Consider the following 15609-nt stretch of genomic DNA (forward strand, 5'->3'; position numbering starts at 1 on the left):
AAATGCCTGTCATGTCAAATTTGCATTCGTCTCGTGCTTGTTGTAGGACTTCTTTGCATCAGGGCAAGTATTTCCATCTGTTCTTCCATAGATTGTCTGATTTCACGTCACTGGGAACTCTTCTATATTCTCAATGCACAAAAGATATTAGTAGCCTTATTTGGTGTCCTATATGAAGGAAAACGCATCTTGTATACTTCATCAGCCGCACGAGTAGTTCCATTACAAAAGCTGTACACAAATACCAAGTCCTCAAACTTGTCATGCGTGTATATAGATGCCATTTCTCAGTGACTGTGTGTATGAAATGTTTCAGAAACAACCTAGATTCATTAGCTCACAAATGTACGCGTGTTCCAGACACATTCTTTTAACACTGTAGGTTTCACATTCCGATGAGTAACTGGTGTCATGTGTGGTGCCTTCTGTTGTTAAATTTGCGTACTCAGTATAAAACATTCTTAATCGACAATCGTTTTAACACGTATGAGCTCCAAACTACTATTCAGTAATTGTCAGGGAACAATATGGTTTACCTACAAGTTACTACGTAGTTTCTACCTACTTCAATAAATTATTTACTTCCGAAACATGAAGTCCATTGATCTTAGTGGCGGGATTTTTATTCCTGTTCATATCTCAGTTATCGTTAAAAATCGGGCCCATGTTCATATGAACATTTTTGCTTAAAATCATCCATATTACTATTTCCCAAAGTTTTGCCACTTTCTGCCGGGACATTCTGTGTATCTTATGTTTAATTGAACATAAAATGGCTTTAACTGAAACATTAGATGGACTATACAGGGTGTTTATAAAAGAACTCCGGGGTTTTAAAAATTCATATCTTATTAACGATAAAAGAGAGCAAAATTTAGTTAATTTCTCTGAAACGACTAGCTCAAAAAGGTTTAGTCATAATAATTGGAAATTATTTTATCAACAGGTGGCAGCGCTGCGGAGCGTTGACCTTGAGACGACGTAGCGGCTGCGGTAGTCAGTGAATCAGTGCCGTGCCGTGTGGATTGTTGTGCTTCGCTCTATGGTGACGCCACAACAAAAGGCTCAATGTGTTATTTGGCTCATAGAAACTAAGTCTGTTGTGTGCCGTGCCAACATATTGAACTTTATTAAATTGTTAAAACAAACGCGAAAATGTAAGCTTTCCAATCATGTATAACACATGTATGTACGTTTTTTTTTTTTTTTTTTTTTTTTACTTATTTTGCCTCAAAACACCGGCGGGGCTCATATTGAACTTTATTAAATTGTTAAAAAAAAGCTTGAAAATATAAGCTTTTAAATCATGTATAACACATGTATGTACGTTTTTTTTTTACTTATTTTGCCTCAAAACCCCGGAGTTCTTTTATAGACACACTGTATAGATCAACATTCCTTGTTTAATATTCGCGATTCGTTACGAAATACGCTTGGAAGTACTATCCGTAGGAAACTCATGTGATAACAAAATACTATAGTAACATCATGTCATTGGTTTTCAAGAAATGTTATCGAGATTAATAATTGTAATGGGTTACATGTTTAGAGCTCATATATATACATATTGTTTATTGAAATTTAGGGTCTCATTTCAGCATTGAGGCTGTGTGAGTCGTGGACCTATAAATTAAAGTAGACACAGAACCCGCGTAATCCATTCAGATGTTAATGCTAAATAATCACTCGCCCACTTGCCCGGGGCGAATGATTCATCGGTGCGGGCGAGTTTTTAATATCATTATTAAAATACCGAAGGTAAGTAAATGATTTCTATTGTGGGATGTGGTCTAGTAAAAATTTGTCCATATGAAAATTCTATTAGGGGATTTCAATGCAAAGGTAGAACGAGAGGGTATTTTCAATCCGATTATAGGGAACGAAAGTATGCATAAGGAAAGTAATGACAACGGTGTTAGACTCTTGAACTTTGCAACATCCAAAAACCTAATCATGAAAGAGTACAAAATTCCCACACCGCGACGTTCATAAATACACTTGCACCTCACCAGACTGAAAAACACATAATCAAATTGATCACGTTTTAGTAGACAGAAGAAGGCAATCTAGCATAATTGATGTCCGGTCGTTCAGAAGGACTGATTGTGACACTGATCACTACCTGGTAGCAGCGATAATACGAGAGAGATTATCGTTGAATAAAGGACATATTCAATGTCCGAAAACAGAGATATTTAATTTTTTTAAAAAAAATAGAAGGGTAAAAGAGGGGTACCAGATTGAAACTTCGAATAGATTCTCGGCTTTAGAATATTCGGAGTACACTAGCGTTGAGGATACTTGGATTGAAATTAAAGATAGCATTAAAATTTTCAGCAAAAGAGAAAATTGGGACATGCAGAAATAAGGAGGAACAAACCACAAATCAACCAGGAATGCATTAAACTAGCGGAAAAGAGAAAACAGGCAAAATAACGTTGGCTACAAAATCCGAATGAAATAACTACACAAATTTTCGCAGACATCAGGCGGGAAACTTCCAAGACTTTTAGAACAAAGAAACGCGATTTTTTTTAAAGCTAAAGTTAAGGAACTTGAAGATAATAGTAAAAATAAACCCTTTAGGACATGTATAAGGGGATCAACAAATTTAAGAAAGGCTATCAATTTCGTCCTTATATATGAAAGAAATCTGACGGAACAGTTCTCACTGATACAGATAGCATCTTAATAGATGGAAAGATTTGCTGAACACGCAGCCGAAAACTAATGTGTGTGGAGAAAAGAAGATACACACCGCAGAACCGTATATTCCAGAACCCGACCGAATAGAAGTAGAAGCCGCTATAAAGATTCCAAACACAAATCTCCGGGTGCAGACGAAATTCTTGTTGAATTAATTTTATCTAGAGGCGAAAAATTTTGGAACATAATACACAAACTCATTCTCCTTATCTGGAACAAGGAAGAATTGCCACAAGAGTGGAAAGTATCAATCATTGTTCCGATTCACAAGAAAGGCAACAAAACTGACTGTAATAATTATCGAGGTATTTATCTTCTGCCAACATCCTATAAAATCCTTTCAAATATTCTATTAGCAAGATTGACCCCATACGCGGATGAAATTATTGGAGATTATCAGTGCGGATTTAGACGAAATCGATCAACTATTGATCAAATATTTACCACTCAACAAATACTCGAAAAGAAATGGGAATACAATACCCCGGTACATCAATTATTTATTGATTTTAGAAAGGCTTACGACTCGGTTAGGAAAGAAATATTTTATGATACAACATTCTTACAGAATTTGGAATGCTATAAAACCTAACTAAATTAATTAAAATATGTTTAAATGAATTCGAAAGTAAGGTCTGGGTAGGGAAATTTTTGTCCACGAGCTTTCACGTCGAAAATGGCCTGAAACAAGGAGATGCGTTGTCGCCATTATTATTTAACTTCGTTCTGGAATACGCTATAAGGAAAATCAAAGATAGTAACCAAGGCCTAGAGTTCAACGGTATTCACCAGGTTATGGCATATGCTGATGATGTAAATTTAATAGGGGATGATAGGAGAACAACAGAAAGAAATGCAGAGATCTTATTAAATACTTGCAGGGACATGGGTTTAGAAGTAAATGTAGAGAAAACTAAATCCATGGAAGTGTATCGGGACCGTAATACGGCAAATTATGGATGCGTTAAAATTTTAAATAATATTTTTGATAAAGTGAGCACTTTCATATATCTAGGATCAATATTAACATATGAAAATCATATTCACGAAAACTTAAATGTCGAATAAATAATGTTTTTTACTATTCGGTTCAAAATCTTCTGTCGTAGCGAATTCTGTCGAGGAATTTGAAACTTAAAATATATAAAACGACAATCATGCCTGTGGTTCTGTATGGTTACGAAATATGGTCGCTTACTCTGAGGAAAGAACATAGACTGAAAGTATTTGAGAGCAAGATCCTGAGACGAATATTTGAATCCAAGAGGAACGGGAATGGAGAAACTTCATAACGAGGAACTACAAAATTTATACGGTTTACCAAACATTGTTAGGGGCATCAAGTCTAGGAGGTTTAGGTGAGTTGGTCATGCAGCTAGGATGGAAGAAAGTAGAAATGTTTTCAAAGTCTTGACTGGAAGACCAATCGGAAAACTGCCATTAGGAAGACCTAGGCGCAGATGGGAGGACAATATTAAGATGGATCTCACAGAGATAGGAATACAAAGTAGAAACTTGATCCAGTTGGCTAAGGATAGAAGTCAGTGGAGAGCTTTTGTGAACGCTGCATTGAACTTTCGGGTTCCAAAGGCCATAGAGTTAGTTAGTTAGTTAGTTAGTAGAATTTTTTTTTTTTTTTTTTGCGTATTTGCATCCCTGTACTACACCATTTGGAGACATTTAGATACTATTGTATATAATGGTATACAGTGTATATAAGGAGAGAAATTCGAATTTCACTCCCATTTCCAAACAGATATGAAAAATAAACATTTAAAATAGTAAAAAAAAAAAATACCGTATACAAAAATGAGCGAGTTGTAAAAAGATATTTGCTTACTCGTTTGCTTAAACCTTTCCTTTGATTAAATTCTGTATATGTCACTGATTGGATGCATTGTTCAACAATGTTGATAAAATTTCGTGCAACTCGAAGGTAATCCCTGGACTTTTGACTGAAAACTCAATTTCTATATTAAAAAAAAAAAAAGAATAATTACTTATTTACATATAATTTTTCCATTTTACTGGCCACATTCTTGCAGTCATTGCTTATTACTGAGAAACGACTTAGTGGAACAGTGGAAACATTAATTAGAAATAGTATTAGGGGTATTATATTTCTTCTCTCTTTTTTTTTTAATTATTCAATGACAACAAACAATGGATTTTGGAAAATGTGTAATTAATTTTTACTCTTATGAGATTCTTCTATTTATTTGTTGAAGTTTAGTATTCGTTTTCAGCACCGGGGCAATATAAGATGTAGATCTACAGTTTAAAAGGGAATGCAAACCCCTGTAATTAGTTGAAATTTTGTAATGTACTCAAGTAAGAGTCAAACTCGGAACCTCTAGCTGTTAGAACAGCGGGGAGAGCAGGACTTTTATTGTTTCAACACTTTTCATAAATAGTGCAGAAATAGTGTCCGATACTGTTATATATATATATATATATATATATATATATATATATATATATATATATAGATAGATAGATAGATATAGATAGATATAGATATAGATATAGATATAGATATAGATAGATAGATATATATAACATTATAATATACTGTTATATATTATGATGTTATATACTGAGAACCCTAGTTTCTGGCCAATAAGAAAAAAAATCCTTATAACAGTTCTTAGATCATTCAAAAACATTTGGCCCAGGGTTCCCATATGTATTTCTAAGTTATAAATGCAGGACGCGCGTAATAAAATAAGAATTGAAAAATATTTCTAAATATATATATGCAATACATGTGTAAGCATCTTTTCTCTTTTTGTCTGTTTTTTGACATTTAAAACAAATCAACTTTTTAGCAAACATACTTAATTACTTTATCATTTTGATTAATAGTTACTTCATGAAATTCAAAAATGCATTGATTAAAATACGAACTGATATTTAACAACGGTCTTCACTAGTGTATTTACCTGCTGATATTGCATTTCTCAGCAATTGTTTGTCTTGCAACAGCTGTAACCAAATACACTGACGGTCCTAGTAAGCAAATACAGGATAAGTGTGCGTCATGTGCAACCTTCATAGAGGACAGGAAAATATATTGTAAATCACAGGACAATCATGTATGCATAGAATGTCTGGCAACCTTACATTGACCTCACTTCCTATTATTTATATATATATTCATTATTGTCTTTAGGTTACGTACTAAATTTTTCTTTAAAAAAATGCAAAGACCTTAAAAATCTCTGGCTATAAACGATAATAGAAATGTGTTTAGATCGGCGCCTTTCCTTTCTCGCCAACCTTATGTTTGTTTGTTTGTTTGTTTGTTTTTGTTCTTTTAAAAACTGGAAAAGCATAAGGAACGTATTTATTTCTTTTTAAAAGAATATGTAAAGCCGATACACAAAATAAACATCTGCTCTCACGTGGTTTTATGCCAATCTTTGTATCAGTTTGGGTATATAGAAAGAAGTTCCTTCTGCTGTTAGCAAGAAAGCGAGTTCAAATAGGTCAATTTATCCTCCCCCTCCCAAAAGAAATGTCAAACAGAAATCTATAGGTGAAGAAAGTGCTTTCGCTAGCAAGTGAATCTTTGCACTAATATCATCAGGTAATATAGCACTTTCGAATTTTAGATAACATAGAACTTGGGATATTTAGCACGCTTTGTGAAGCGCTTTTCTCCTTACTTGAATCCATCAGCGTTGCATTGCTGTATTGTATTATTACAAAGTGCCTACGCACCTCACACGCATCTCAAACTGGTCACTGATTTGTAGATGGCAACACTGGTTCAAGTCAGTTTCCCGTATCGAACGAATTTCTTCTCTCGACCAGTCGGGTGGCTCGTGTGCTGAGTTCAACAAGTCCTCTACGCGCACTCCATATAAAGAACCACTTTTTGAAAAAAAGAAAAATACACTAGAAATAGGACCGGAAGGAGAGACCAAGCAAGACAGCGATAAATGGAGTTCAATGGCAGCTGAAACAGCGCGTTGTTTGCAATTGAGGTCACCAAACTTTGCAACCTCATTGCTTTTGGTGTTTGGCTGTGTTCCTTTGGCACTGAGATGCACAACCGAATGAAATAACGTGTGTACTTTTGTTCGTTTGTTTGATTTTTTTCTCTCTTGAATTTGCTCATTTTTGCTGTCAAAAATAGCGTATAAAGTATGACAGCTGCGACCGAGACAAAAGCTAAAACAGAACACCGAGGCTCCAAAGTACAACCCCAGCCTTCAGCCACAACAACACCGGTGAAACAAGCGCCTGTACCACATCCAGAAGAGGTGAGAAAACAATTCTCTACTATTTTCAACTCCTTTTGCATACAAGTGTCAATCCGTTATTTTTCGTTTCTCAGTAATCAAATAAACATTTGATCTCCTTCCTTTTGTTGCACGAGTAGAATTATAATTTGAACAAATTAACAAATATAATTTCTTACGCATTTCCAACGTCCTTTGGTTATGTTATTTAGGTTAATGCAAATATATGATAGTTTCCCCCACTGGAGATTAAAATCCTTTCCCCCTCACCACGTTTATCAAGATATGGACCAATAAATTAACGTGGGTGCCAACCATATGATAATCTATCCGAAATTTAACTCGGATTTTCCGCATAGAATTTAGAAATGCCAATAATTTCTCCACAACAAAATCTCAAAACAGATGGTGAGTGCAAGTAAAAATTATTATGAAAGAGTTAGCGGAATAAAGGAAGGGACCGAAGCGAGAAAACCTCGAGAAAATCCGCTAATACTATGTTGTCCACCTCAAACCTATAGCCCCTGGATTGAACATAGAACCAGAGTAAAGCTCTTTAACAGTATTTCGAACAGTGTTAACATATACGTTTTATTATTGATATCTGTGTATGAAACATATCGGAATTATATTGCTTGTTCCTATTTAAACATTAACAGAGAGAATATAAATATTAAACCAATAAATGTTGGACGAGTGATTTCAAGAAATTACAGTTAGAAACAGCCAAATAAAACAAATATACCGACACCGAACAGTACTAATCATTTATTGCTTAATATGTCTTATTCGATGCACAGAAATGCATAATTTCATACATTCCTTAAATAATACTATAAAGTGTATCTTACAAATTGATAAACGTTTATCTTTTTTACTCCATTTATTTGTCAAAGATTCAGTCGAATACTTTAAGCAATATGGAGCCAGTTTACACTAAAGGATACAAGAAAGCATGACCATCCCAACCAAAGACATTATCTCTGTAACTGAACTATAAAAAATGTAGTATTATTACTCCTTAATATAGCTATACTTCAGACTCGTTATCATTTATGAAAACATAACGTCTTGTTGATTGCTGACAAGCTCATTCTTTATATTATCATCAGAGTAAATTGAAAATTATACTGTATTTTTCAATGATAAGGAATATTTCAAAGGAATGGAAAAACATATTGAAAAGAAAATTATTGCATATTTTAATATATACGGTATATTGTAAAATTGTTCAACCGTATTTTATTCGTCTTCAGAAGTAGTATACAGAAATGTGGAAAAAAATTAACATCCTTATTTCATAATTAAACAAAAGTTTACAGGTAGTTGGTACTACTAAACAGCCAAGATTTCCGTTACTTATTCCTAGATTAGATACTTAGTAGAAGCTCATATACTTAGCGTTTAACTATAAACTGTACAGTCACATCTCAAATAATTGCAATGATAAAACGGTTCATCGCTGCAGAAAGAAAATATCGTCATAGCATCTGATTGTAGATCTGTCTTATATAGCTTGAGTGTTGAAAAGATTCATCTCTGCAGAAACAAAAAGATCATCATTGGATCTGTTTTGTCCCAAATTAATCAAATTCCAGTGTTATATCCCGCTAAGACTAGCTTTCGTATTATGCTCCTACTTTTTTCTTACTGTACACTAATATATATTTTTCACAGTGTTTCCCACCCGCAGTTATTTTCCCAGTTTAGATAAAGTGTACCATACGTATGGGATCTCAATGTAGTAATTGAAGGCGAATGCATATTTTAAAGCGAAGTTTACTGTTTTATAAGTATTGCAGTTCACTGGTTTGTTCGTCAATTTTTGGATCAAATACCCGCCTTTATAAATTGGCGACCACATTTTAAATCTATACAATGCAATTGGCGGAATTGTAGCTTTCTTTTATTCTCTTTAATATTAGTCATATTTTTTTTTCTAAATACATCTGTCTAAACATAGCTTAACAGTGTATATTATACTCTGATAAAAAAGCTAGTTCGAGGTAAAGTTAAAGCTAAATCATATTTTTATTTCAAATATTTCAAAAGGTAGAAACAATCAATCAGACATTACAACATGCAAATTATATAAAGTAAAAATAATAAATTTAGTTGAATTTTTTTTAAAAAAAAAAAATAGTCTCAAAAATAAGTATTTTTTTGGGAGGGGTCTAATAGTTTCATATATTCTGCAATTGCTTGGAAGGCCATTTATCTTGCAAGTTAAGAACCTCCCGCGGAACTTCACTACCTTCTTCGTCTTGACATAACAAAATAAATATTTTTAGAGCTATTCATTAACTGTTATCTTTTTCTTCCCTCCTTTGCTTTACTTCTATCACACCTTCCAGAGCTAATTTCAGAATACAAATTCTTCTCAGTATCCTCTCCAGTTTCTCGTCCTCTTTCGAATTACTCTTAAATATTTTCCTTTTCCTTATTTTCTGGCAATGCTTCTTCGTAATTTTCCTATACCTTCAAGCAAATTCTCTTCGTCCTTCCCCATATTAACATTTTAAAATCATCTAGTGGTTTTCCATCACATTCGTTTAGTTTCAATATTTCTGTGCTATAGAATAAAGAGATACGGCTCTTCCTGGTAATCTAATGACTAGTACCTTTGGAATATGTAGTCCCGGGATTGATTCCTGGTACGACAACATTGAAAGTTGAACGCATTACAATGGTTTGAATTACATCTTTAAATGTATGTTGTGACAGGTGATAAGGGTTGCTGAACTTCAATAAACAAACAGATAATAAAAAGTAAAGATGACCTTATTCGAGACATACCAAGCTGGTCCACTTGATGTACTGTATATTTTCATGAACTCGGCATGTATAGAAGAATAAGTAATCAGTACGATGTAGCAAACGCTTTTCTCGTCTAGGTTTCTCCAGGTACTCATTTTGCAGAGGCTGAATGTATCACTGACACGCTTTGAAACGAGGGAATAGCAAGAAATAAATTCCCGGCTCTGCCTCATCGAGAATCGAGCACGTTCTTTTTGTTAGTAGATCTACTGACCATATTACTGGAGCTTTATATACTACAATATTTCACCGTAAAGATTTTGTGAGACTTTACCGTAACTCTTTTATAAATATACACTAAATACCCTTTCATTCTTTCTAAATGTTTTTTTCGCTATACCTGTTCTGCTTTTATTTCTGATTTCACTGATCATACTACGTAAACCGAAAACTAGACTAATATCCTTTGTACCCTTTTTTCCGTTCAATTTTAAGGGAATGCGCTGTAGTTCAGTGGTAGGACACATACCTCTGGTGTGTTGGGTCCCTGGTTCGATCCTGGCCAAGTAAACTTGTGGTGAACAACATCGTGTCCGCGGGTTTTCTCTGGGTACTGCCATTTTCTGATTTCATCAATTCTTCCAGCATCGTTCACTTGCCCTAATCGTGTCTCCCTTAGCCTACAGAACATAATCGTGGGACGTTAAGCTGAAATATTTCAAACATTTTCCTCCAGTTTCTACAGTTGATCCATAACTTATCACAGGGCTCGAAAAATCCTTGTCACCATGGAGACCGGAAATACGAGTCTGGCATCCAACTAATTTAATGACAAAGCATGTACTAGGCAGAAGTTAGAAGAAAAATTTCGAACACTGATTTATCATACGGCCTACATATATAACCGTCTTTTAATAACAAGATTGAGTATGTTCTAATATCTAAAGTTGGATACTTGTTTATCTATTTGTCGATTTGTATGCTTGCGTATACAAAGTTTTACGTATACAAATTTACGTATACAAATACATATACAAATTCACAACAATTATCTTTATATTTGTCATACTTCTAGGTAACTGCAAGGAACATACTAAAAACTATTTAGATTTTGTTTTACATGCTTCAGCTATAATTAAAAATAAAGAAGTCCAGTCGAATTTGGTTACAGCAACATTGGTTTCAGCAAGATCTTGTCAGACAATTAGTAGGAACTACTAAGACAAGTAATTCTGTGCCATGCTTAGTATGGCATTCAAACTTGTGTATAACGTATCACAAACTCGTGGGCAGCGGTAGCTCGGTTGTAAAGTGTTCACTTCTGCTGCATGAGGTCCCAGGTTTGATTCCAGCTCTCGCCAAGTGGACTTTATGGTGGACAAACACTGTGCGCGTAGGAGTTCTCGAGGTTCTCCCGTTTCCGCCCACTTTATTAATTCCATCATTGCATTCATTTCTCATCACCGTCTTTTTCTAGCCCAGGCATTACCCTGGAACGTAAAACAGAAAGATTTCATTTAATTTTTTTCACATATTCGTATCTGTAATATAAACCAAATATCAAGTGACCAAATACTTAATCATTCTCAACTTTCGATGTCTCCTGATATTGATATTATGTATCTTAGTTTCAACATACTATTTTTAGGTAGTTTTGTGTCGTTGTAGTTCAACTGTGCAATATCTGTACAGTGAACCTTGTTGCCTGTGAGGTAGGCAACCCAAACGATTTCATTGTCTTTCAGATTATCTACTATTCAGCTTGTAAGAAGGCTACAGTAGTACTAACATTAAGAATAGTTTTTTAATGCATCTATTTAATCTACACCTTAATCTGGGGTCCGAAACATGTACTCCTACCAGGAACTGAGGTCAACTTTATCACCTGTATTAAAAGAGAACCATTGCACAAATGTTAAATCCGTTCTGCCTAACTTAATAGACGTGCCACAATGGACCTCAATTTCATAGTTCATACCCAAAACAAAATATAAATATTAAGTATTTTTTCATTTATTTTAAACTTTAGGGGAGAAGGGGAAAACGCCTAAATAAGAGAATAAACAAATATTCTACGATCGTCGTCTATTAAGAGAGAAAATTTCTGTACATGTTGATTCACTTCAGGTTTTCTTTTGCTTTTTTCTTTCTCTTTTTTATCTCTATCTTTATATCTTGGGAGCTTCATGTTTCAATAGCATTCACTACATTGGAACTCAGAGAATAGCAGCGAAAACTACATATAGGTACTTCTATCGACAACCGTGATCACTCATATGTTAAATATACAGTATATTATGTGATATGTTCTTGTTTTTCGTTGGTCACCACTGTGTACACACCACACACACACAAAAGCGCTCATGCATAATGTGTGGATGATTCTGTAAACATTGTTGTTTGTTCTACACGTTATGCCACATGACGGTTTCTTTTTACACTAATTTTAAGCTTAATATTAATTTTAACAATATTTATAACTGGTAAATTTGAAAGAACCTACAAGAGTACGCAACAGGGAAAATGTTCTACCCATGTTTTATGGATAAGCGTACATTACTTCTTGGAACTAGTTACTACACGGTTAAAAGAAGGCATAGTAGCTGTGTTACAGCTCTTATTTCCGATGAGAGGATCCCCTGGCTGGATTCTAGAAATTATGGCATTATGGGGAATAGCTTCGTGTCTGTAGGCTTTTCTGGAGATTCCACTGTTGTTGTTGTTTTTTTTTTTTTTTCAGATATTTATTTCAGCAAACTTTCATAAGCAATCGTTTTCATTAATCATCTCATCTAGTCTACAGGACATTATTGTGAGACGTAAAACTCGAAAAGATTCATTTATTTTTACACATTTGAAACTAACAGAACCAAAAACCCCAAATGGATTTTATGTTGTGCTAAAGCAATCCAGTGACAATTCTCATAATTTTCTCCGTGTGTTATATGGGGCTAATGAAGTAACCTCTATTTGCAGTACATTTGAACATTCTACAAGGGTCGTTCAAGATTGACCGGGACTTTTATTTCTTCAGAAGAAACAGCACAAGAAGCACCAAACTATGTCAGCTTTTCAAAGTATTCTCCGTGCGCGTCGAGGCATCGTTGCCAACGTCGTGGCAGCTCCCTGATTCCTTTGGCGTAGAAAGAACTTGGTTGTTGTTGTAGCCACTGGAGGACATCGTTCTGCACTGTTTCATCTGTCGTGAATTTCTTTTCTCCTAGATGGTCTTTAAGGGATGCAAACAAATGATAATCACTGGGGGCTAAATCTGGACTGAAGGGGGATGGAGCAGAACTTCCCAGCGCATTTCGGCCAGAGTTGTTGTCACATTGGAACCCCCCTTGCACAGATTTTGCGCAAGCGTAAGTGGTCGTGAATGATTGTCTCAACACTCCCGACATTGATATTCACCTCGGCAGCAATATCCCGCATTGTTGCTCGCCGGTTCTCAAGAATCATTTGCTCAACACGTGCGATATTCACTGGTGTGATTGCAGTCGGGCGAATGTGTCCATGCGTTCCATTTGTCACCAGCTTCCGTCTTTCGCGAAACTGTTCACACCATTCGTATACTCTTGTTCGTGACATCGTTTGTTCACCATACTATGCTTGCAATCTTCTGAAAATCTCAGTTGGTTTAACTTTCTCCTTCACAAGAAATTTGATTACACATCACTGCTTAACCTTTATGTGTGCATGTTTGTATATTTGTATATCAGTATGACTGTACGCGATTATCTCGAGAACCGTTAGTCATATTTCGATGAGTTTTAACTAATGGAATTAACAATTTCCAAGGAAGGTTTGTAGATATTTAAAAAAAATCAAAACTATTAACTAATTAGTTAATTAATTTAAAAAATCAAACAACATTCCTGCAACACCCAACCAGAAAACCCATCCTAAAATGTGATATAATCAATAAATTCACTAATGTAAGGTGGGTTGTATGCAACCAAGAGGTAAAGAAAACATATTTCAGCCGGCTTTCTCCGAAATACTGGTGATGGATATTTAGGTCACGGTTTACATGTCGGTCTTGCACCATTTTTGCCAGAATATCATGCACTTTTTCTGTGATCGATTGTTCAAGGAAGACGCATCTTGGAGATCGAAATTTAAAGAACGTAAGCTACTGTTTTACTGACTTTGTGTTCATGTTTTCTGTTTGAAGTGCCTAAATATCCGCAGCCTATTAAAATCGAAGCTATAGGCAGTCACAATGGTCATTGATAGAGAATTACATTTAGTATCAAAAGTCGGATGTTTGTCCCCATATTTGAAGCTTTCTCTTTCTCAATGTCACCGTAACGAACTCATATATATGACTTGGGATCAGAGCGAGATACATTCACGTACTCTATAAAAGCTTAGAATTGGACAAACAAACGATCGGACAGCATCTATATTCTGAGGAAAATTATGATTTTCTAAAGCACAATAAGAGCCATATATTCTCAGCAAAACATGTGAGCTTCACACTCGCAGTTGTCAAATTAATATGGATAACTGTTTTATTGAAGCATCAGATGATTGTGCAGTGAGAGAAAGATTTTAACACATGATGATTAAAGAATTTCGTTTTTTTTCTGGTACTCCCGTTTCCTCCCGCATTCTCATTCAACTAACTCTTCCATCATTATTCACTTGCCTTAATCATCCGTCTCCCTTAGCCTAAAGGTATAATCGCGGGACGTTAAACTGAAAAGTTGGAAGAAATCCAATTTTGTCACAGTGATTTATGGCACACCCTATTTTCTTGTTAATGACAGTAATGAAATTCTCCCTCCAAATCGGGAATTGCATTAAAAAGAAAACTCTTTGTATTTACACAACGGAACTTTTTGATGTCATATTTTCTTTGCCAGGAGTCATTCAATACGAACAAATAATGAGGGTAATCCTAGTCCTAAAGTTAATGGTAAATAAATAAATTTAAACGCATACCGTCTGACATTTGTCAATATTTAAAACAATGTATCTCTATAAAATATGAGTAGAATATCACCGAAATATTATCACTTGTACAAAGTCTGAACGTAAACGTAGGTATCAATTTCCTTTTGTTTATGCCTTAGGCAGTAATTCGACCTGATTGGAGAAGAGAAGGAATCAATACTAATTAATGAACAAAAACAAGTATAATGTTTGGTATTATAATTGGACGTAAATGTAATATGTTTACATTTACAACTTTTTTTATTTTTTTTTTTAAAAAAAAGAACATTTACTGGCAATTGTGAAAGATTGGTCTTCACATTTCAACTGTAGACATAAATCTGACATTTCAATAATGAACAATTCTTGGAATTTATGTTTCCCAGGCAACTAATGTTTTCCTTTGTTTTTTCTTGAGTTGACATTTTGATGTACACTCCTATTGCGTTTCCAGGTATCGAACTTCATATACCCACGTACATACGCTTTCGATATGGGAAGGAGATTGAACTAGAGAAGTTACGACATATTCCTTTTGTTGGTTTCTACATCAACGGACTTGTTTGATGTTGTCTGGAATGGAACTGTTCTTAAAGAGTAAAATATTAACCCGCGGTTCCAAGAACAGTCTTGTTTCAAATTATATAGAAGTACTGTACTTGTTGCATGCTTTAATGACACGTAAATGAGTCGTATGAAGTTACTGCATGTGAAATCTATATTGAAGCGTTATATGTGATAGTATATATTAAAGACAAAAATGTATGCTCACCTGTTACGTAGTTAAGTCGGTAGAAGGTGAAGTCGTACTAATGCTGCTTGATGCTGTCCCAATGATCGCTAATGGCTAATTGATCTCAAGGTTTGGTTGATTAGGAAACTGGATTTGAGACAAGTTCAAAGATCAAATAGAAAACGTTTGCGTCGTGAGTTAAAAAACTCACTATTCGACTCTGCG

At 34.7% G+C, this 15609-nt stretch overlaps 1 protein-coding gene across 2 annotated transcripts in view; it reads left to right on the forward strand.

The window, feature by feature from the left end:
- The window catches only part of Dpp10 (Dipeptidyl peptidase 10), a 521190-nt gene that overhangs the window by 146791 nt on the left and 358790 nt on the right, over nt 1-15609 (forward strand). The window contains exon 1 of one of the 2 annotated variants that reach the window (XM_081743914.1): nt 6537-6974. The exons of the other annotated variant lie outside the window; for it this stretch is intronic. Coding sequence (XP_081600040.1) covers nt 6858-6974 — 117 coding nt within the window. The 5' untranslated portion in view covers nt 6537-6857. Of the gene's footprint in view, nt 1-6536; nt 6975-15609 lie in introns of those variants that run through there. 2 annotated transcript variants of the gene reach the window in all.

The sequence above is a fragment of the Thermobia domestica genome, chromosome 2 (assembly GCF_964235325.1).
Source record: "Thermobia domestica chromosome 2, izTheDome1.hap1.1, whole genome shotgun sequence".
NCBI lineage: Eukaryota > Metazoa > Arthropoda > Insecta > Zygentoma > Lepismatidae > Thermobia > Thermobia domestica.